Source organism: Leopardus geoffroyi, chromosome B2, assembly GCF_018350155.1.
Source record: "Leopardus geoffroyi isolate Oge1 chromosome B2, O.geoffroyi_Oge1_pat1.0, whole genome shotgun sequence".
NCBI lineage: Eukaryota > Metazoa > Chordata > Mammalia > Carnivora > Felidae > Leopardus > Leopardus geoffroyi.
This window is the reverse complement of record NC_059332.1, coordinates 138,854,633-138,878,837: the sequence shown is the minus strand read 5'-3', so window position 1 is coordinate 138,878,837 and position 24,205 is coordinate 138,854,633. Positions and strand designations below refer to the sequence as shown.

Sequence of the window (24,205 nt, the reverse complement as noted above, 5' to 3'; positions counted from 1 at the left end):
ACACAAAGGATAGTAATTTTAAAGAATACAAGTTTCCTGTCTGACTTCCAGCTTGAGTTTTCTGTCGCCTGTGTGTGTGCATGTTACAAAATGTTCAGAAGAAGATGACCATGGTTACAGTATAGTGACACTAATGAATCTCTTAGCAATGATTCTTGAGATTTTTCTTCCTCTATATCCCATTCATTCAGGACTCTACTATTCTGCTGCAATATCCTTATTATTTGTAAAATGTTTATAATAACTGCTTTGAGAAAGTTGTAAATTATGGTTGATAAGATTCTCTTTCATTGTTTTATTAAATTAACCAGGACCCTGTCCACTCACTTTTCTCTATCTTGTCTCTGAGACATAAATAATACCTTTAAAAAATTTGGAAAGTGAATAAACACTTAAATCAGGAGTTATCCCATTGCTGGGATTGGTGATAGAGAAAGAAAAACTATACTGATGGATTGTTAAAGAGCTTGGGAATAGTGTTTGCCTGATAGTGTGGTTAAAGATCATAGGTTAGTTGTTATGGTCCTATCCTAGGCATTTATCAACTGGCTAAATCGTTTGATTTTCTTCTCCACCAGACTGTACATTTGGGGACAGGGAACACTGTATCAGTTTTCTCACTGGTATATCTACAACCCCCAAGGGGAGTGCTTTGTACATGGTGAGTGGCCAATAAGCATAGCAAATAAATGCTCAGAGCCTCAGTTTCATCCTCTTCAATATTAGTCGAGTTAACAATTTTTTCCCTGTCTATGATCACAAAAATTTTTTGAAACTCAAATTACTCAATGTAATGAAAAATTTAAAGTCCTTTAAAATTGTAAGGTATAATCTTTATTATTTAGATATGTGTATCGTTTATTTTGCAAGGAAGTTAAATAAGCTTTTTTGTTGTTGTTGTTGTTCTCAGAAGAACAGACTGCAGGATCTCAATTTACACTGTCTGATTTTAATAGGACCTCTTATTTCTTTGGCCTTGGATCACCAGCAGCATCAGAAGCACACTCATTCTTAATTTCATTCAACTCATGTGGTTGCCTTTTCATAGCCAATGGGGGCTGAATAAGTATGAAATTATAATGTCTGTAATAATTTCCCCTGTTCTTCTTGGCAGGCACAATCAGTTTCTGATGTTCAGGTCATACTGCTGGCAGAATTTTTCAATTAACATTTAATACTCCCCCAGAAAATGCTCAACCTCTCGTTGGCACTGAACCCACTGTTTCAGTGGGAAAATGTTCAGAAACAAAGAAGACCTTCCCTTTCATTGATCTTGTTTTCCACAGCTTTTGTACTTAGAATGATCTTCATTCTGGAAGACACTGAGCCCCATGGATGTTATTTCCTGCCCTGTGGTTGCTTATTTATACCATTTACTATCCTTAGGACATTTATGGACATTGCTTTGCAAGTTCTGAAAAAAAAATCCATCATGAAGATGTTAGAAAAGATAGACACACAGACTCACTGTATCATCATTAAGGCATCCATTATGAAGAGCTCCACCTTTCTGACCAATTTTACTGTGATTAGTGAGTGACACAGACTCATAAAAGAAGCTAGGAGTCTTCTCAGAGATGGAATCTAAATGACTAAATTTCCAAAGCTAGTGTTTGAGAACACCAGTATTATAATTATAAATAAACAATGCTGCTGGCTAAAAAGAGTTTCATCACGTGCAGTCAGCATTTACACTTAAATTTTGCTTCAGATGCCCTGACTGTAACCTCAACTTAAATGTGAAACATTTAAGTAACAAAATAGCTATTTCCCTTCTCCCCCATAATTGGTTTGCATCTTTTTTACCCACTGAATTTACTCAGTGGACAGTATGGAAAGACTTATCAATAAGGAACCAAGTAAGTTGCACTTCTCTGTCTTTAGAGTTCTCTTCACATCATCTTGGTAGTCAGCAAGATGATTTTGGAATGATCCAGTTGGGAAGGAACGGATTGGAACCAAGAGAATGACAACAGTGACACCTATGCAGTGCCTTGCCTTGCCTCTGCAGAAATTGTGATTCTAAAGAGATAAACTGCATTTCAAAATATTATAATGGGTAATATATCTGACCTATGAGATAGCAAAGCACTGGGTGAGTGCTGAGACACTACACGCTAATGGCATGAGCCTAATGGGTGGGAAGATGAATTCTCAGTAGGAGGGGAACAAATAATAAAACTCCTTACTTTTATATAGCACTTTTAATGTTCATCATACACTTCCATATATCTTATCTAATTTGGACCTAAAATCCATGTGAGATTGAATATGGTTATTATTTCTCTAGTAAAGTTTTACTAGTACGATTTAGGGAGGATGGGTGACAATGTTAACTAGCAAGGGGCAGAGATTCAAACATGAGTCTTCTTAGGACTCTACCCGCTCCACCATGCCTATTAGGAAGAGAGCCAATTGGTCAATTTTAGGGAAATTTTGAAAACACCCTGAACGTTAGCTTTTCTGAGAGGTGGTTTAATTTACTACTTTTACTCTAAACAACTTAAAGTTCAGAGAAGCAAGGCATATGAACAGACCTCGTAAACCTCCTGGACAGATAAGACTCCATTTCCTCTTCCATGAAGTGAATAGGTTGAACCAGATCTGTGCCTCTCAATCTTGGCTGCACATTAAGAGGCCTTCTTGCCTATGTCTAAATACTAACCCCAGAGATTCTGATTTAATCAACCATAGCCTTAGGTGGAGCTAGGCTTTTATTTTTGTTTTAAGGCTTCCCGGGTGATTCTGATATGCAACGAAGATAGAGCACCACTGGAATAGATGATCTGGGAGGCCTTCTTCTATGTGTCTAAGCATATTTCAAGGACTTATGCAATAGTTATGATGTTCCATGAGTTAATAAGTTAATTGGAAAAAAATAATGATTTATTTTAACCATCTGGATTCCTTGATAAAATATAGATCTCATTCTCATTTAAGAGATTCTGGGAGGGGCGCCTGGGTGGCGCAGTCGGTTAAGCGTCCGACTTCAGCCAGGTCGCGATCTAGCGGTCCGTGAGTTCGAGCCCCGCGTCAGGCTCTGGGCTGATGGCTCAGAGCCTGGAGCCTGTTTCCGATTCTGTGTCTCCCTCTCTCTCTGCCCCTCCCCCGTTCATGCTCTGTCTCTCTCTGTCCCAAAAATAAACGTTGAAAAAAAAAAAAAAAGAGATTCTGGGAACCTTAGAATTTTTGGCTGGACCATATATCGCCCAGTTAAATCTCTCCTCAACTTTGCTCTCCTTGCAGACTTAGACCCAGCAGCTATCTGGCTAATCTAAAGAATTCCTGTACATGCCAGAAAGTTTTATCTGAGCACAACTATTCAAAGATTCAGTCATTTGGAGACAGATGGGAACCAAATTAAAGATGTGGAGTTAGGCAGAAAAGAGACTTCAGAGAGTCCTTAGAAAAACCATTGAGTAAAACCATGGACAAGAAACCAAGGGGTTACAAACACCACAGAATACTTTGGCATAACTAGTGCTCCTTTTTATCGAGCTAGCCAGCCTGGTCCTAAAACACAAAAGATAACATTTTTCAAAGGAAACTTGGAGAACTGCAGAAAACAATTTTTTTAAAATGAGCAAGTTACATAAATCAGAAAGAAAAGAAAAAAAATCCAACCAGTGAGCTTTTGTGCCTGAAAGGGCATAATGAGAGGTTGAGTGAAATGAAGCTGCCAGTCACCATCTGGGTGCATGGGGGTGGGTGCAGAGTGGCTGGTGTGCAGACATAGGTGTCTTTGAGGACAGATTTTGTATTTGCTAAGAAGTTAATACGAATTTGCAGATGACAGTTTCAATTTTTCCTGAAAGCTTCAAATAGTTGAAGATGAAAATACTGTGAGAGAGCCTAAAAAATTGCACTGATTTAAGATAACCACAAAGCATGTCCAATTGAGGGAAATTTTTCAGCATGCTATTTTCTAAGCACTTGCTTCCTAATCACTGGCTAAGGATGGTAATGAATATTGCTGATTTTCTGGGGGGATGAGGGTTAAAGGTAGTGGTATCGGAGGATCCTGAAGTTACCTCCTCCCACAAACACAACAAACCCACAGCTATATGTGGAACATTTCCTTCTGAAAAGGAACTGAAAGCTAGGTGAACATTGTTTACACAAAGAAGGATAAAAAGGCTACATCAATATGGGTAGAAGAGGCAGAGACGTGGCCTTGCAAGAAACCCCACCCCAGGTGTAATGACCGTAGTAAGGAGGGTTCTTATAATACAGAACTTGTCCCTTGATGAGTGAGGGTTTTCTTGTCACATATCAGGCACCCCAACCCTTGGGAACTGCATCAGACAAATGAGCCACCAAAGAGTTAGAGTTTGGCCTTAAAAACAAACAGGACTGGGGGCAACAAGGTGGCTCAGTTGGTCAAGTGTCAGACTCTTGACTTCAGCTCAGGTCATGATCTCATGGTTTTTGAGTTTAAGCCCCATGCCTGCTTGGGATTCTCTCTCTGTCCCCTCTCTTTGCCCCTCCCCTGCTTGTGTGCACTCCCCCCCCCCCCCCCAAATAAATAAATAGACTTTAAAAAACATAAACAAACAGGGCTTACTTCCAGGAGAACAATAGGGCTATGAGGAACAGAAATCCACTCAAAAGGTTCAGCATAGACCCACTACAAGGGGACCCATAAAAAAGGCAACAATTTGAAAGGCGACTAATCCATATCAGGGGGCTCATTATGTTAACCTTAAAGCATCTGCCAGAAAGGCAAGAACCTGTTGAGACTCACTCTGGGGGTGGAGGTGCTGGCAGGTGCCATATTTGCATTCACCTTCTGCCTTATTGGTGCTGGGGCTGGTGGGTACCATTTTTTGCACCCATCTTCTGGCCTGTTAGTTCTAGTGGGAGCCTCACTCCCTCACACTGTAGCCATTGTCGCTGAGTGTCTTGCCCCTCATGCACCATAGCTAGACATACAAGTACCTCACATTGCATCTCAGCTGTGGGTTGTCCTGTCCCAGTCCTGGTATGTCACAACCACAGCCAGCCTCGCCACAGATGCTAGACATGTGCAGCCCACATAAGGCAGGCCTCTTGAGCGCCTGGCTCTGTTGGCCAGTGGGAATTGTGTTTCTGAGCCTTATGAATCTGAGATAATCAGAGAGACAGTTCTTAGCAGCCTACCATCCCTAGGCACTGAACAAACAGCTGACCAAAACATGTCCCCAGTCTTCATGAGACAAATGCCTATTTTCTTGTCCTGGAGCTTCAGCCTGAGGGTCAGGCTTCAGGTTTGGTCAGGCTTCAGGCTTTGCCACATATCCAGATGCTATAGCAGTGCTCCCAGAGAGTGTGGGCATGGAGATACCATATTAGAGCCCTCCCTTGACCTTGCTACAGCTCCCTGATGCATCCAAGAAATGAGATTTTATATATATGACTAATGCATTTTTGTGCCAGTGTTGCTGAGGTGATACCTCCAAATTTCCTGGTCTAGAAATCAGCAGGGTTTATGATTGCAAACCCATCTATATATACATAAGATTATCTCTATCTCTATCTATCTATCTATCTATCTATCTATCTATCATCTATCTATCATCTTAAAGGCTGGTGCCAGAGGATCTGGCTTACAATTAGCCTAAAACCAGGCTCTGTCTGAGATCCAAACCTTTGGAACTCTGACAGGTCTTGGCATACTCTCAACAACTAGGACCCATCAAAAACCAATCATGCTATTTAGACAATCAAAGAAGTCTGAGAAACAACCAAAATCCAGGGCAAGGTTGAATGATAAGGTTCATGTCCTACACAAGGCTACTCTTTCAAGACTTGAAGAGAGAGTTGTTTCATCTAATAAGGAGAAAAAGACAGCTGCCCAAAATGAGAACACAAAATAATGTATTCCAAACAAAAGAACAAGACAAAACCAGCTGAAAATGGATCAGCAACCTGGAATATAGGGCAGCGGAACTTACCCAATCAGAGGAACAAAAGAAATAAGAATTAAACAAAATGAAGATAGTTTAAAGGACCCTTGGGACAATATCAAAAGAAAAAGCATCTACGTACAGAGGCCCCAGATGTAGAAGGGAGAGAAAGAGGTAGAAAAGTTATTTAAATAAATAATGGCTGAAAAATTCCCTGGTGAACTTCCCTGAACTTCCCTGGTGAAGGAAAGAGACATCTAGGCTCAGGAAGCAAACAGAGTTACAAATAGGATGAACCCAAAGAGATTACACTAAGACACATTATAATTAAAATGTCAAAAGTTAAATATAAAGAGAAAAATTTTAAAAGCAACAAGAGAAAACAACTTGCTACATACAAAGGAAATTGATAAGACTATCAGTTAATTTTTCAGTAGAAACTTTTCAGGCCAAAAGTAACATGATATAGTCAAAGTAGCTGACAGGGAAGTAGCAGGGAGTAGCATGATATAGTCAAAGTGCTGACAGGGAAAAAAAACTTCCAAATGAGAATATTCTACCCAGCAAGGTTATTATTCAGACTGAAAAGGAGATAATGTTTTCCAAACAAACAAATACTAAAGGAGTTTGTCAACACTAAACTGACTTACAAGAAATATTAAAGGGATTTTTTTTTTAGCTGAAAAGAAAATGCATTAATTAGTAACAGGAAAACATATGGGAGTAAAAATCTCACTAATAAATGCAAATATATAGTAAACAGTAGATTAACCGCTTACAAGGTTAATATGAAAGTTAATAGACAAAAGTAGTAAAATTAACTATAACTATCATAATTAGTTAAGGGATAGGCAAAAGAAAAGATGCAAAATATGGTATCAAAAACAGAGCACATGGGGGCGGGAGTAAAAATATACAACTTTTAGAACATGTTCAAACTTAAGATGCTATTAACTTGATATAGACTGTTAAATATATAATGAAACTAGAAATCAATCACAGGAAGAAAATTCGAAAAATCAAATGTGTGGATATTAGATAACATGCTACTGAAATCAATGAGTAAAAAAAAATCAAAGGAGAAATAAAAAAAAATACCTGGAGACAAATTAAAATGGAAATACAACAGTCCAAAATCTACGGGATGAAGCAAAAGCAATTTTAAAAGGGAAGTTTACAGCAGTACAGTCCTATTTCAGGGAACAAGGAAAGCCCAAATAAACAATTTAACTCTGCATCCAGAGAAGCTAGAAAAAAAAAAAGAATAAACAAACCCCAAAGGTAGTGTAAAGAAAGGAAACAGCAAAGATAACATGGAAATAATTGAAATAGAGACTAAAAAAACAATAGAAAAAATTAATAAAAGTAAGAGCTGAAAAGATAAACAAAATTCACAAACCTTTGGCTAGACTCACTAAGAGAAAGATAAATAGACATACAGACAGATAGATATAGAATCAGAAGTGAAAAAGAGAAGTTAGAGCTCATATCACAGAAATAAAAAAGATCATAATAGACTACTCTGAACAATTTTAGTCAACAAATTGGACAACCTAGAAGCAATAGATAAATTCATAAAGACATTCAACCTAACAAAACTGACTCATGATGAAATAGAAGACCTGAGAAGAATGATTACTAGCAAGGAGATCAAATCGTTGATCAAAAACCTCCCAACAAAAAAAGTCCAGGATCAAAAGTCTTTCCTGGTGAATTCTACCCAACATTCAAAGAATAATTAATACCTGTCCTTCTCAAAATTTTCCAAAAAATTGAAAAGAAGGGAATGTTTCCAAATTTATTTTATAAGGCCAGCATTACCCTGATATGAAAATCAGATAAAGACACCACAGAAAAATAAAATTACAGGCCAATATTCCCGATGAACATATGCAAAAATCCCCAACAAAATATTAGCAAGCCAAATTCAACAATACTTTAAAAGGATCATGCACCATGATCAAGTGGGATTTATTTTAGGAATGCAAGGATGGTACAACATCTGCAAATAATCAACGTGACACATACATCACATTAACAAAATGAAGGATAATATCATGTGATCATTTCAATAAATGCATATAAAACATTTAACAAAATACAACACGCATTTATGATAAAAAATCTCAATAAAGTGGGTATACTCAATGTAATAAAGGCCACATATGACAGGCCCAAAGCTAACATAGTAGTCAACAATGAAAAACTGAAAATTTTTCTCAGGAATAAAGATTAGAAAAGGATGCCCATTCTTGCCATTTTATTCAACATAGTATTGGAAGTCATAGCCATAGCAATTAGGAAAAAAGAAAAGAAAAGGAAATAGAAATATAAAAATTCAAATTATAAAGGAAGAATAAAACTGTCACCATTTGCAGACATGATATATATGCATGATCCTAAAAACTCCACCAAAAAACTGTTAGAGTTAACAAATAAATTCAATAAAGTTGCATGATACAAAATAAATATCCAGAAAAATTTGCTGCACTTCTATACATTAATATCAAACTATCAGGAAGAGAAATTAAGAAAATAATTTCATATACAATTGCATCAAAACAATGAAATACTTAGGAATAAATTTAACTAAGGAGATAAAAAAATATCTCTGAAAACTATAAGATGTTGATGAAAGAAATCAAAGAGGACACAAATAAATGGAAAAGTATCTCATACTATGTGTTGGAAGAACCCAACCCATTTTAATATTGTTAAAATGTCAATATTACCAAAAACTGTCTATAGATTCAATGCAACCCCTCTCAAGATCCCAATGGAATTTTTACAGAAGTAGAAAAAACACTTCTAAAATTTGTAGCAATCCAGAAAAGATCCTGGATGGCCAAAGAAATCTTGAGAAGGAAGAACAAAACAGGAGACATCACATATCCTGATTGCAAGCTATATTATAAAACTATTGTCATCAAAACAGTATGGTACTGGCATAATAACAGACAAATAGACCAAAGGAACAGAATTAAGAGCCCAGAAACAGACCCAAACACATACGGTTAACTAATATTTGACAATGGAGTCAAGAATACTCAATGGTGAAAAGACAGTCTCTTCCATATGTGGTGCTGGGATAATCAGATATTCACATGTAAAAGAATGAAACTGGACCCATATCTTACACCACTCTCAAAAATTAACTCAAAATAGACTAAAGACTTATATGTAAGACCTGAAACCATGAAACTCCTATAAGAAGACATAGGAACAAGTTTCCTTGACATGGGTCTTGGTAATGATTTTTTAGATATGACAACTCAAACACAGGCAACAAAATAAAAAATAAACAAACAGCACTATATCAAACTGAAAAGCTTCTAGACACACAAAATAAATCATTTACAAAGTGAAAAGATGATCCATGGGATGGGAAAAATATTTTCAAGCCATATATCTGATAAGGGGTTAAGATCCAAAATATATAAAGAACTCATATAACTCAGTAACAAAAAACCCAATTAAAAAATGGGCAAAGGACCTGAATAGACATTTATCCAAAGAAGATATACAAAAGGCCAATGTGTACATGGAAAAATGTTCAGCATCTTTAGGCATTTGGGAAATGTAAATTAAAACCACAGTGAGATATCACTTCATGAATGTCAGTATGACAAGAAATAACAAATACTGGCATGGATATGGAGAAAAAGGGACTCTTGTGCATCATGCATGTTCTTAAATTTGTGTGCTAATATAGGTATCTAGTGATATACTGATTCATATGGGAACCCATTTTGTCTTCAAGCTATTCCCTTTGATTATGATAAATAATGATTAAAAATACAAAACGTGCCTTCATGACATGAAATTGTAATCATATTTAATATGGAACATACTTGCTGATTTTTTTCTTCAGCTCTGTTTTTAAAATATTTCCTGGGAAAACATTTGTATATGCAGTTGATCCTCATTATTAATAGATTCTGTATTTGCAAACAACCTTGCTTGTTAAGTTTTATTTTAACCCTAAACTCTATACTGATGTGTTTTTATGGTCATTTGCAGTTATGTACAGAGTGACAGAAACTTTGAGTTGCTTTGATGGACAAGTTTTCAGCGGAGGTCAAACAAAGCAACACTCTGCCTTCCCATTTCAACTCTCAGACTACAAATGTCTCCTTTCTGTGACAGGTTTATAGCATTTTTGCGTTGTTTGTCGGTAATCTTACTATTTAAAATTGACCTCAAACAGAGTGCTGAAGTGCTGTCTGGTGTGCTTAAGTATAAGATGGCAGTGATGTGTCTAATATCTTAGATGAGTTTCATGCAGACATTGGTTACAATGCTGTTGACTATGCATTCAATGTTAATGAATCGACAATAAAGATTAAATGGATGCCTTTATACAGAACCACAAATAACAGAAAGTTTTGTTTTGATTAACTGATGCAAATGTGACTGTGGCTCACAGGAACGTAACCCTAAATCTTCCCTAGAAGCAAAGCTTCAGTCTTGTCTAATTTATTAATCACAATGACTTCATAAAACATAACTATCATGAATATTGAGAACTAACTGTATTAACTTTTTAGTAATTTCACTCTTTAAAATCTTTCTGTATTTCAATCATAAGAGCACAATCTATTTCCAATTTAATGTTTTTGGACTTACACATATATGCACATATAGATATATGTGTGTGTATGTGAATTTAGGATTTTCTGATATTAATCCAGTGATACAGATCAGTTTTCATGATTCAAGTTATAAAAGCTAAATACCCATGAATAAAGCAGTGAATTGAGAGAATTGTCTGAATCAGAATTTACATCTGAATACTTTGAGGTGAATCTGAAATGCTGAAAACTTTGAATTACAAAATATTTCAAAGATGCATGCTTCTGTTGTTCAACTTTGAGATGTTTTCATTTCTTAACTATCACAGAGAGATAGTTGTCTATCAAGTCTTCAAGGATTATCAAGTGACATTTTGTAAAAGCATGAGAAAATGTCCAGACTTTTCACAATCAGAGCCTTTATCATGGGTTACAGTGCAGGGAACTTGATTGTAGAAGTACTTTGGGGAGGCTGCAAAGAGAAATGGCTTTAAGTTGAGACTTGAAGAATAAGGATTTTATTAGAAAAAGTAGATGACAGGGGAAAATAAAAATTTATAGAAGAAATTAATATGTAGCATATTTGGAGACTGAATGTATCATGTTGGTTTAATATATTTAAACCTTAAATTACAAAGAATAATTTTTACTAAGTGTGAATGATTACATTTGAATCTCTTTAGGACACCTACTTATATGCAACTAATAAGATAACACATGATCGAATTTAAAAAACATACTTGACAATATTCTTGCCTGGGCAGAAACTTACATCCAGAACAGAATGATCTCTCTTTCATTTGAACCCATCCAGGGTTCCCTCATGTGTAACAGTCCTATCTGCCCTACTTTAGAATGCAACATCCTGAATATAATTAATTTCTGAAAGCAAATATTAAAATAATCTTTACATGAATTAAAAAGAGAATGAGAGAGAGGGAGGGAGGGGGAAGGAGGAGAGGGGGAGTTAGAGAGGGAGGAGAGGAGAAAAGGAGTGGAGGGGGAGAGAACAGGAGAGGAAAGAGAAGTGTCAGGGTTTAAGCTGAATCTGAGAAGTCTGAGTCCAGGCCATATACTGTGTGTGACCTTTGAGGCTCAACCATAGGCAACTACAAAGGCTCTACTTGGTAGACTTCATGGGGAGAAGCTGTCCTCCCCACAAGAGACTTGGTATATAATCTGGAGGAATTTGTGTTCAAGGACTCATGCCCCTCTTCCACCTCAACAGCAATGCTCTAAGATGTATATGCATCACTAGTCCAACTGCCTCCATTTGGAGCCTTCTTATTGAGTAGGCCTTGACAAAGCTATTTCCAGATGTCTCTGCTGAGACCTCCTTATCAGGAGTCCTTGAAGAAACTCTTCTCTCTGACTCAATACTCTCCTGCTCCTAGCTCTTCTTGTGACCTGGTGCCTTAATGTGGGGAAAAACAGAACCCTGGGGAGCGGACACTTTTATCTTGTTTTGTGTCTTGCTTATACTCTCACAGTAAGTGAATGAAGCCTTGACTGTTGCCTTCGGTCTGGCTCATTATATTAATTGACACCAAACTGGCATCTCAGCAATTTCTCTCTCTGACAGAATCCATTTGAGCTTATCTAAAATGCAAGAGGGTGAGATGGAATTGAAAACAACATTATTTAACTTGGTAAATCATTACTCTTTTTTCTCTAGATAGTATAGCTGCAAAATTATGGAGAAGTAGTCCTTGAAGTTGCCATAGGAATTCTTAGTACTAGAAGGGACTTCAAGAGTTTTTCAGTTCAATTCTTACATTTTACAGATGAGGAGAATGAGGCACAGAACAGTTTGAAATTGAGCCACAAGTGGAACTTGGGGTCCTGAGCCAAAGCAAAAAAACATTTTTTCTATGTGACCTTTATATTCTACAATGTATATCTTGAATTCAAAGACCCTCAGCCTGAAGAATTTGTGGGGAAATAAAATGGCCTGAAGCAAGAATGGATGACTAGGGAAAGGAGATGTGAAGACAAACTCATTACATGATGTTTATTGTATACGACATTTCTTTTATCTGTTGTTTCAGCTCATTTTGAGGACCCTGAAATTTTCTTGAATTTAGTTATCATAAGAACTTTTTTGGGTATTATATAACTTGGAACCAGTGGAGAAGGGGGTGGTAGTTTTTGTCTTCAGATAATTTATTAGAAGGCACAGGAGGCTTTATTTATTTCTTTTACATATCTGAGAGCATATTGCTACCATCACCCTGAACTCAAGAAGGAATCTGAACACTACACATGACTGTTACCTCCTTCCTGTCCATTAAGGGAATATCTACTAAAACCTTTCCTGAATCCTGAAACAGGAAAACTAATAAAAGGAAAAGCTTCGCTCATGAATTCTCTTCATTGTTCTAATATGGGATACTGATTAGAATTTTTCTTAAGAACTTTTATTCAGGAAAACCTATATTTAATGAATTGGCAAAGGCCTATTTATTAATTGGATTTTACTGTGCCAACACATTGTAACCAGTCATAAAAATAACAGGAATGATGCGCTTTACAGAGTGAGACAGAAATTGGTGTGAAGGTAAATCATTTTGGAGAGCATTTGCAGGGAATAGAAGTGGGAACAGAAGTCGGGGAGTAGAAGGTAAAAAGGAAAGAAGGAAAAGCATGTTCTTGAAATGGTCACAATGAAGACCAGAGTTTCTAATGTGCCTTGTGGTCTGCTCCTCAGAACTGTGTACCTAAGGGTAGAGGGAAGCAGAGGGGACCACTTGTCCACAGCTTCCCATTTCCCCAGTCAAGGTGTCTTTCGTGGGTGGCAACTTCCTCACACATTCTCACCTGTGAATACAAGGCTGATTTCTGTGGAGGGTGGTAGAGTCAGAGAAGTTCCAGGGATGAAAACAAGGGCTATAGATGCAGCTAGGGTAGAAAGTTACCAAGATATATCCGGGCAAAACTAACTGCCATACTAATCACTGAAGTCAAAGGTGAACAGCAGGATGAGAGGTGAGGTACAACAAAGGTCTGAAACGATATGAAAATCACTATTTTAAAATATTACCTGAGAGAGCTCTGGAAATTCCATGAAAGTGCTCTGAGGACAGCAATGGAGGGTAGGATGGGGCGAGCAGTTGAGCAGTGCTCTGTGGCCCCAGCATGTGATTCATCCTGAATAGCTCCTTTGATTTCCTTTATATATTGGCTTATGAGTTTGTTTTTTTAAATAGAGTTCACTTATTTATTTTGAGACAGAGAGAGATCACAAGTGCATAGGAGCAGGGGAGGGGCAGAGAGAGACGGAGAGATTGATCTCTCTGCAAGCTGTGTTGTCATCACGGAGCCCAATACAGGGCTTGATCCCATGAACTATGAGATCATGACCTGAGCTGAATGCCCATGGAAGAGTCAATTGCCCAACCTACTGAGCCACCCAGGCACTCCAATATATTGACTTAGGAGTTCTTGAAGTAAGTGTCTACATCTAAACTCAAGTTTGGAGACTATAGTCATAAATCGTTGTTTTAGTTAATTAATATACATTAATCTTTATGAAGATTAAAAATATGAAATTCACATATTTTAAAAACTTCACACAACATTTAGTCTTGGTATTTATCGTTAATATATTTTAAGATGTCACACTGTTTTACATTATTTATCAAAACCAGTTTATCTGCTCCTGCTAACCAAAATAATTTTATTTCAATTAATACCTAAAGCGGAATTCTAGAAGAAATAACATTTTAAACTTTTATGTGTAAAGAGTTCTGTAAGACATTCAAAATCCCAAAGTAAGGATTGTTAGCATTTAGCATGAATGACATTTTGAAGTAGTCAGAAACCAATTATTTTTATTTCCTCCTTAGAAGTAGAGAAATTATACCTAGGTTTTATTCACAAGATTTACTTATTGTAGCAGTTGCCAGAAGTTTTTCCCCAAATACTGCATGTAAGTATTAATGAAAATATTTGTTCAGGAAAACACTTGTGAAGAAATCTTCACAATAATTTTTAACACAGATTTAGAGATAAGTTAACAGTATTAAGGAGAGTTAATTCTTCAACATCTCGTTTCTATGATCTGCTGGAACTAGAACAACTCTGGGAAAATAGTGAAATTATGTCTATTCACATTAATATAAAATATAAACATTTAATATATAAAGTTCAAAGAACATGTTTAAAAGATTATACTTTATGGAAGCACAGCAAAAATAAAAGTTTAAAATATGCCTATGAATAATAACCACCAAATTTAGAATAATAATAGTTTCTGGGGAGTCAGTATAATAGGAGAAATGAGGCCGCTTCTTATATATATGTAGCATATGTATAATATAATTTACATATTATATGTTATTATGTATATATAATTGTTATATATTATGGATTACTTATAATATATAATGTTTATTTTTGAGACAGAGGGAGGCAGAGCGCGAGTGGGGGAGGGGCAGGGAGAGAAAGAGAGAGAGAGATCGACAGAATCTGAAACAGGCCTGTCAGCACAGAGCCTGATGTGGGGCTCGAACCCACGAACCATGAGATCATGACCTGAGCCTAAATCGGATGCTTAACCGACTGAGCCACCCAGACGCCCCAACTTATAATATATAAAACATACAATCATGTATTGTATATTATATAAAGTATATAATATATATTATTATGTGTAATATATAATATATATTACTAGTGTATATAATTATTATAATTATACATATAATTTTTGAAGGGGAAGAATCTTATTACTCTCTATACATTCCTTTGTGCTGGAAACATTTAATAAAATATGAGATAGCTCATTCTTTCAAGAAAGAAAGGAGAGAAAGAAAAGAAACTCAGTGATAACTCTATGTAGATGACAGAAACACAACCTACCACAGAGGAAATGAAAAGCAACTTAGTGTTTTTAGGACACACTGAAGAACAGTGTTATGGTAGAATTAGCACTTATATGTGAAATGGTTAAAGTTGATACTGTAAGAAATACTACGAGGAGCTCTGTATTGCAAGTAAAAGGAATACAATTAAATTCTTATATTTTCATGTAAACCGTTATGTTAAGGACAGATTTTTATTTAGTAGGATTTTTTTTCCTTTAAATCCATCCTCAAAAAAAATCATCCTCTAACTAGGATATTTTATAGTTTTAAAAAAGAAAGCAAGCTTTGTTAGTATTTGAGCTTTCTAAATAAACAATTATCTTTTTTTATTTTATTAAAATTACTAGTGACCATATTCAGGGACTTATGCATTAAAATTAACTCATATGTATATACGTATTTGCGTGTGTGTGTGTGTATTAGATAAAATATATATATCTAATATATATATAAAATATATACCATATATATATATATATATATATATATAAAATATATACCTAATATATATATATATATATATATATATATATATATATATATATATTAGATAAAACATTGTTATTGCTTATTTTTTCAGCTACTTATATCTGAAGTGAGGAAAAAAGCTTATACTTCTGTTCTAATCAGTCATGCCTGTTCATTTTGTAGTTTAAATCTGAATCAAATATTTAGTATATAAAACAAGTATAAGCTCATAGGACTTGTTTTAAAGTCAGAAATACTTTTTAGTGAAAGAAAAATGACAATAACATCTTGCATATATATACATTCTCTGCTCTGGTAACTGGTCATATTGAGAATTTATCTAGTCAAATTAAGAAGTAATCTGAAAAATGAAGGCAATATCATTCATTTGGCACTCTTCATTGGAACTTTATTGGTCAGGATGATTTACACAACTCATAGAGATCTAACAGTTTCCAACCCTCTACTTTTTCTTTTTTCTTTCTGTTCTTTCTTTCTTTCTTTTTGTTCTTTCTTTCTTTCTTTCTTTCTTTCTTTCTTTCTTTCTTTCTTTCTTTCTGTCTTTCAACAGTGTCTGCATAGACAATGTTCATGACTACATGGACAAATCTTTTTGGAAAAAAAACTTACAAAAATAAATACATGTCGGACAATATCAACTTTTATATTTATGATTAATTCTATGCTTTGGATAAGTGCTCTCAAAAAATGAAACATTCCTGGTGGCTATAACTCTGTGTACTATTCTGGTTGATTTTTTAAAAAATATTCTTGACAATAATACATTTTGTAATATTTTATCACCACAGTTTTTAGAATTTGTGTGGTAAATTTTATAATATTATCTTGCAAGTAATTTTTTTCTTTAAAACCAAAAAAAGTTCTTGTGTGATGAATAGCTATAACATTTCTATCATTTGACATCTGGATTTTAAATCTTTAGATCATATGATGGTGATGGTATCTCTTTTCCTCCCTCATGTTTTTCAGAACAGCACTGTGTAAGAATCCTACTTAAGTTATACTATTTAATAATGTTGTTGATGAAGGTATGATGATGATGGAGTTGAGACAGAACAGAGCAGTATTAATCATGGTATCTGCATTAGCAGTTATTTTTGTTGTTGTTTTGGTTGCCATAGTCACCTGAGCCTCATGATTCACTTGGTGTATTAAAACATACTAATAAATATTACCTTAATCTGGTTAGGAAACTGCAACTTGACCATTAATTGTACTTGACCTTTCAAAAGTATTTGTTGAACTTTAAATAATAGCAGGAAGTGAGCATTTTACCTCAATACTCTAATGGGTGTAGCATTTTGCTCACCTTTTTAACAGGGGCAATAATATCTCCGAACTATCACTTTTGTAGTAAAAACACCACAGCCTGGAGACAGTCCAATTAAATATTCTAAGCTAAATAAACATATTTTCTTTAACCCCAGATGCTTTCTTCATCACTTCATCAGTCACTAAACTGTCTATTTTTCTGTTTCGCAGTCATATTCCCAGAGGGTTACCTGACTGTGGAATTAAACACCCAACTTGCCACAGGTGGGTGTTGGGGATGAGTTTTCAAATCACACTGCATTTTGTTAGAACAGAGAAGTAAAGCATAATATCATGTTCTCACTAAGATGCAATGTCACTATCCGTCTCCAAGCCATCAAGAGGTCAGATGCCTTTAAAACAAACTCACCTAACCAGCAATCTCTTAAACACTGAAATAAGACCAGCCTTCTTATTTCACAGCCAAATTGCTGCTTTACTGGCTCTCTCTTTATAGAAAAGCATAAACTAGAGGGGAGAAAAATAAGGAAGGAAAATACCAGAGAAGAAATAAAAGGAAATAAAAGATTATGCTTCAGACAGCAGGATTTCTAGACACTTTAGTAATTTCTCTTCATTGTGTCCATGATTCCAGACATAAATTTGGGGTACTTTATTATTTCCGCATTATTATGGCTAACTAAATCTATTCCGTCAGTCTTTTAGTTGAATTAACTCAAATCATAATTTGCCACTCTAATAAAAAGAAAATTATATTGGCTAATATAGATATTATATTGAACTAACAGTATTATAGAAATAATGAACTATCTGTCCTTGAAGAAATCACTGATATTTTCTGTGCCTCAGTTTACTCATCTAGCATAGGTAATCTCTAGGGTCCCTTCCAGCCTTATCAGCTTGTGATTCTATGAATTTTCTTAGGACAAATGAGAAACATATTTTCTCTTTATAAAGAAGTCCTTTAATTATGCTTTATTTATTTATTTTTATTATAACTGCAAATTAGACTTGGTTTTTTATCTTTGAATCTTTGTATTGGATTATTACAAGGTAAATGTTTTCAGAAAATAAATTCTTCCATTGATTTCCTTCCTGCATTTTCCCTTCTGTTGTTAGCCTTCTTCTCAACAGATGGTGCTCTTTTCTCACAGACACTACTTATCTTATACCTCAGCAAAAGATTAGAGAAATTAGTTTTATTCTTTAACAATCATTAATTAAAGAGATCAGACATATAAGAAAGAATTGATTACAAGCAACTTGCAGCATCTTGATCATGAAAGTATAATAGGGAACATGATTGTTTAATGATTGAGGAGCTCCATTAAGCCCTGCAATACTTGCTGAATAGATGGAGTGAATATTGTAACTAAATATGAAAATACCATGTTCACTACATACAAATAACCCCTAGTAGGAAGAAAACCCCATTTTAAGGTGTTAAAATATTTATTTACTTTAACAAAAATGAATATATCATATTCCATATTAGCATGTAGGATTTGAATATACACACCAGCACTAACGCAATCTACATTAATCTCAATTAATATTGAAAACTCGTACACTCTTTGCCAAACAAACCTGGAGCATATGAGTAAACAGAATATGGCCCACAAATTCTTTTGAAATAATTTCACTGAGTAAAGACACTTTTTTCCCCATGAGCAACCACTGTAACTTCTTTATATTATAGTTTATAATCCAGAATTATGTCGCTTTTGGTCACTTTTAACTGGGTCTCATTTTCAGAGGATTTGAAAAACAGTCATACCCTGCATTTCTCCTGAACCACACTCTATTCCCAATTCGGTTTGTGACTCCCATAGCAGATCTACAGCTGCCAACTGCAAAATGGTCTAGGCAGCCCAACTGTCATATTTATTACAACAAAACAACATTATTTACTGTGGAGAGACACAAGAAAAACTTTCTCACTGAGTGTGGCCTCAGGATGGCCACAAGGGAAGTGAGACAAATGTGACAAGGAAGAGGAGGGCAGGGGGTGCAGCAAAGTACACGGAAACCAGCAGGGGTAGGAGAGTTGCCAAGGTTCTTCTCTGAAAAGAACTCAAAAGGAGATCGGCCCCCAAATTAGGAAATCTAACTAGAATTTCTCTTTCATTATTCACAAATTACCGTGTCCACAGCTCCTGTGGAAGGGACTGTGGGTTCCTGTGCCCAAGAGCCCCCTTGGCTCAGTGTAAGTGAGCTCTAAGACAGAGCTTATTATTTTTTTTTTTTCCCCCGGAGCTTTACAGCTTCTACCAAAGCAACTTCTCTGTTTCTGAAATTTTTGATTCTTTAACAGTGGAGAGAAAAACAGAAAAGTAGATTTTTGCACTCACAACAACCACTCTATCCACTGTCGCTCCCATAATACCCCCCTGTTTACCCCTCTTCTCTCATCCTCCCGCCAAACACTACCCAGGGGTCAGGTGTCCCTTTACGTCCCTATTAGCTGCTGAAATCTCTGCTGGGAGCCCTGGCGCCTTCCTTACCTGACAATCACATACATGACCAGGAAGTTTCCGAAGAGACCCACGACGCACACGATGGAGTAGAGGGCCATGATGGTGATGGCTGTGATCATGGAAGGACTGCCGGTCGAAAGGCACGAGCTGTCGCTCCCGCCCAGCTCCGTGCGGTTAGGACCGCATGGGTCGGACAGGTTGCCATCTAGGTGGGAGAAGTTGACCCAGGAACCCGGGCTAGGTGCTGGGGAGCAACTTGAAGAGTGCAAATAGGGATCAGTGCAATTGCTGGCGTTCATGGGGACGGTGCTGCTGTCCATGGTGCTGACGCCTGGCTGGGACCTCGTTGTGAGGTAACAGCGAGCACCCAGACTTTTCCAGGTTCCACGCGTCTCAGCTGCTTCCTCCCGCCGCCGCTACCACAGTTCCTGCTATTTCTTACAGAGACCAATCCTGGTGCAGCCAGAGAGGAGCTTCAGGCAGAAGGGGAGAGCTGGGCATCTGACATTATCCACTGTTTGTAGCCCCCTTTCGCCTTAGTAGTAGAGACACATCCTCAACCCAACACCACTGTAGGGAGGGGAGGGAGGGCTGTGCGGGATCCAGAGGCTGGAGGGGAGGGAGAAGAGAGAAGGGGGGTGGATTTTGCGCAAAGCGATCTAACGAGTTTGTCTGTCTCCCCATTCGGCACTCGTCCCTGCAAACACATCTAAGGAGGAGCAGAATGGGGAAGGGAGTTGGAGGGAAGGGTTGGGGGGAGAGAGGGTTAGTTCTTGGCAGCAGTAAAGCATAAGAAAGGGGGCTGACATCACTCTATTTTCCTAGCGCCGTTTTCTCTGTATAATACAATACGACAGGAAACACATTGGCCTGGTGCAACCTGAGTAATCCTTACTCCCCAACCCTTTTCCAGCCCTCTAGTCTGCTGAGATCTTTTGGCATAGGGCACACAAATTCCTCGTCTTTAGTCTCCTTGTCTCAGTCCTGCGTGTCTACACATAGCAAAGGTGTTTTTACATCACTGAACGAGAATTCTCAACCCTACAAACCTGTCTGAAACAAATGTCCATTTTCTGAAAAAGAAGTGAGAAACAAACTTTTGTGTAGGAAACTTATTCCATTCAGTCCATATTCCTTTAATTTCTCCTAGAGCAGAAGCTTTAGTTGCAACTGATTTCTATCCTGGTGGGGAAAAGGCACGAGAACTGGTTACAGCAATCAGGGGATTGTGGCATTCAGGAAAGTCAATGAAAGATAAAGGTGATCCTTCACACTTAAGTCTCACAGATCTGCTTAGAATTATTTATTGCCTCTTTTATTGCCAGGCACATGAACATGTGCTTTTCAGTAGAAGCGTGGCAACATCAAGCATTCACATTATTTCAGTCTGTTTCCTCCTATAGAGATTCCTAGAGGAATTTCATAGATATCTGGAACTGGTTGATATCCACACAAGGTTGCAGAATATTGATACACTTAAAAATTTGATACCTCACTTCCAAGACCCCAAATATTTTTATTTTAGAAATAAAATTTAAATCAACCAGGGGTAAGATGTTTTTGTTGTTGTTGTTTGTTTCTTTGTTTTTTGGTAAGTTAATACTAATTCTGAAGTAATTCTCATATCTGTACATGTGTGTATTTGTGTATGTATATGTCTTTTAACAATAAGCATTGGGATTAGGTATCTCCAATTGGTTGTAAAAAGCAACCTTCTTGGGGGACAGAGAGAGGAGTAGGTTAAGGAGCTTGGAAAGAACATTTAATTCCAATTTTTTTTATCATTTTATTGAAAACAGATAACTCATTAGTAAACTCCACTAACCATAAGTTACTTGGCCAATGTTCAGTATTATTTTTATCCTTTTATACTGAAGGGTGTAATTTCAGCAATAAAAGTTTACAGAGATTTCCCAAAGACTAATAAAAATACCTTACCACATATTCTTGTATGAACTTGTATATCAATTCACTCACAATGAACTGAAATCTCTCTGGCATTATTTAGTCTCTTGAGGACACATAGAAGCAGTCTAAGCTTTACTTGATGTGAAAGACAAATAGGCACAATGGAATAAGCCCTGGACTTTGACTCAAATCATTTTGTGAATTTTAGATTTATAACTTTTAATTGTGTGAATCTGAATATGTTACTTTCTCACACTGAGTGACAGTTTTCTTATCAGTAAAAAAATGTTAATAATACCTCATAGGTCTGTTAGCAGGATTAAATGAGATATATAATACAATAGTAGTTAATAAATGATAACTTATTATTATTCCACTTCATATATTTGACAATAATTAAGTAGTCTCTTCTACAATTTAAATATTACTTTCATTTGGCTGTTCCTTATAAAATGTAGTTTTGGTTTTTTTCTGTAACCTTGCCTTTTTTCTAGTCACATTATAGTTTGTATGTCCTTATTTCCTTTTTCCTTCCTTCCTCCCTCCCTTTCACTCTTTCACTTTCTTTCTTTCTCTTTCTTTCTTTCTTTCTTTCTTTCTTTCTTTCTTTCTTTCTTTCTTTCTTTCCCTTCCTTCCTTCCTTCCTTCCTTCCTTCCTTCCTTCCTGTTCCTTTCCTTTCCTTTCCTTTCCTTTCCTTTCCTTTCCTTTCCTTTCCTTTCCTTTCCTTTTTTTCCCTCCCCCCCCCCCCCCCCGTTCTTAAGGTACAGCTCCAGAGCTAAAAACAGTGCCTTAAGTTTGGCTTGACCAATAAAAACTTAGCAATATTACAAACTTTTCTTTCTACCAATATAGTTATTGGAAGGCCCCATTAACTTTTTTTTTTTTTGAAGTCACATTACTTTCTTGACTCTCCTTATGTCCTTATGTTTAGTATTGACGACATTCCCTAAACATGAGCCAAATGAGTTCAATAGATATTTATTAAAGGTCTACTTTGGGCCAAGTTCTGCAGTTTTAAAAGTTAGATACAATTGGAGCTTACTTCTTATGCCTTATAAATCATGTTTCTCCTGTCCTATAAATTTATAGTTGTTTAGAGGGATCTGAGCACAACACAATAGATTTTTAATTTTAAAATGATATCTTGTTAGATCTAGTTCATGATTCAAATCTAAGAAAATCTTTTGGAATATGATTTTGTCATCTTTTGTATGCCTACTTCCTACTTTATATATTTTATTTACTCTCTCAGCTTTATACACTGTGCAAGAAGATTCCTGAGGGTAGGCCCGTTCACTACATGGTATTTAATACATAGTGGACTTTTTCCTCTGCATGTATTAAATGTATAATATATTTCCATCTATAATATGCTAATTTAATTGAGACACAATTAGTATATGTTTTTTTTTGTTGTTGTTATTTTTATTGAGAGAGCAAGTGAGCAGGAGAGAGGGGCAGAGAGAAAGAGAGAGAGAGAGTCCCAAGCAGTCTCTATGCTCAGCGCAGAGCCTGATGCAGGGCTCAATCCCATGACCTGAGCCTAAATCAAGAGTCGTGGTTCAACTGACTGAGCCACCCAGGTGCCCAGCATATGTTTCATAAATGTTATGGATGGAATGTTTGTGTCCCCCCAGCAAATTCATATGTTAAAATCCTAACACTCAGTGTAGTGGTATTATGACATAGGGTCTTTGAGAGGCAATTAGGTAATGAGGGCTGAGCCTTCAGGAATGAGATTGTTGGAGTGCCTGAATGGCTTGGTGGGTTAAGTGTCAGATTCTCATGGTTCATGGGATTGATTCCTGTGTCGGGTTCATGCTCACAGCTCGGAGCCTGCTTGGCATTCTCTCCCTTTCTCTCTGCCTCTTGCCTGGTCTCTCTCTCTCAAAACAAACAAATAAACATTAAAAAAAATAAAAGGAATGGGATTATTGCCCTTATAAAAGAAACTCCAGAGAACTCGCTAGCTCTTTTTTCACCATATGAGGATACAATGAGAAAAGAGCAGTTTGGCAATCTGCAACCTGGAAGAAGACCCTTACCAGAATCTGACCATGCTGTCACCCTGATCTTGGGCTTTCAGCTTCCAGAACTGTGAGAAATAAATTTCTTTTGCCTGTAAGCCACTTAGTTTCTGGATTTTATTATAGCAGCCCAAACTGAGTAAGACAATACTTCATCTAAAATAATCTGGGTGATTTTTAAAAAAAAATTTTTTTTTTATGTTTATTTACTTTTGAGACAGAGAGAGACAGAGCATGAACGGGGGAGGGGCAGAGAGAGAGGGAGACACAGAATCGGAAGCAGGCTCCAGGCTCTGAGCCATCAGCCCAGAGCCCGACGCGGGGCTCGAACTCACGGACTGCGAGATCGTGACCTGGCTGAAGTCGGATGCTTAACCGACTGCGCCACCCAGGCGCCCCAAATCTGGGTGATTTTTAAATGGCACAGCTTGAAAACAAAACACCTTTATGAGTATAATAATAACGTTTATTTTTTTAAAGTCAGTATATTCTGTTAACTAACCAGGACTCAGTGTATAGACATATGGACTAACATGTGACTTTTCTCTTAGAATTACTGTCACAGAGTACAAATTCCCACTGTCTTTCTCTAGAAACATTATTTGTTTTTCATTCTATGGAGTAGGAATTTGAACTCTGGGCTTCAACTATATATTTTTAACTGAAATCTGATGTTTTCCTTTTCTGCTACTCTTTCTCAAGTTTCATTG

The 24,205-nt window shown here is 36.5% G+C and overlaps 1 protein-coding gene across 1 annotated transcript in view; it reads right to left on the bottom strand.

Annotated features, from left to right (window-relative positions):
* OPRM1 (opioid receptor mu 1) overlaps positions 1-20,109 on the bottom strand; it is a 61,191-nt gene extending 41,082 nt beyond the window's left edge. The window contains exon 1 of the mRNA XM_045500103.1: positions 19,587-20,109. Coding sequence (XP_045356059.1) covers positions 19,587-19,879 — 293 coding nt within the window. The 5' untranslated portion in view covers positions 19,880-20,109. The remainder of the gene's footprint in view (positions 1-19,586) is intronic.
* Between the last annotated feature and the right edge of the window lie 4,096 nt (positions 20,110-24,205).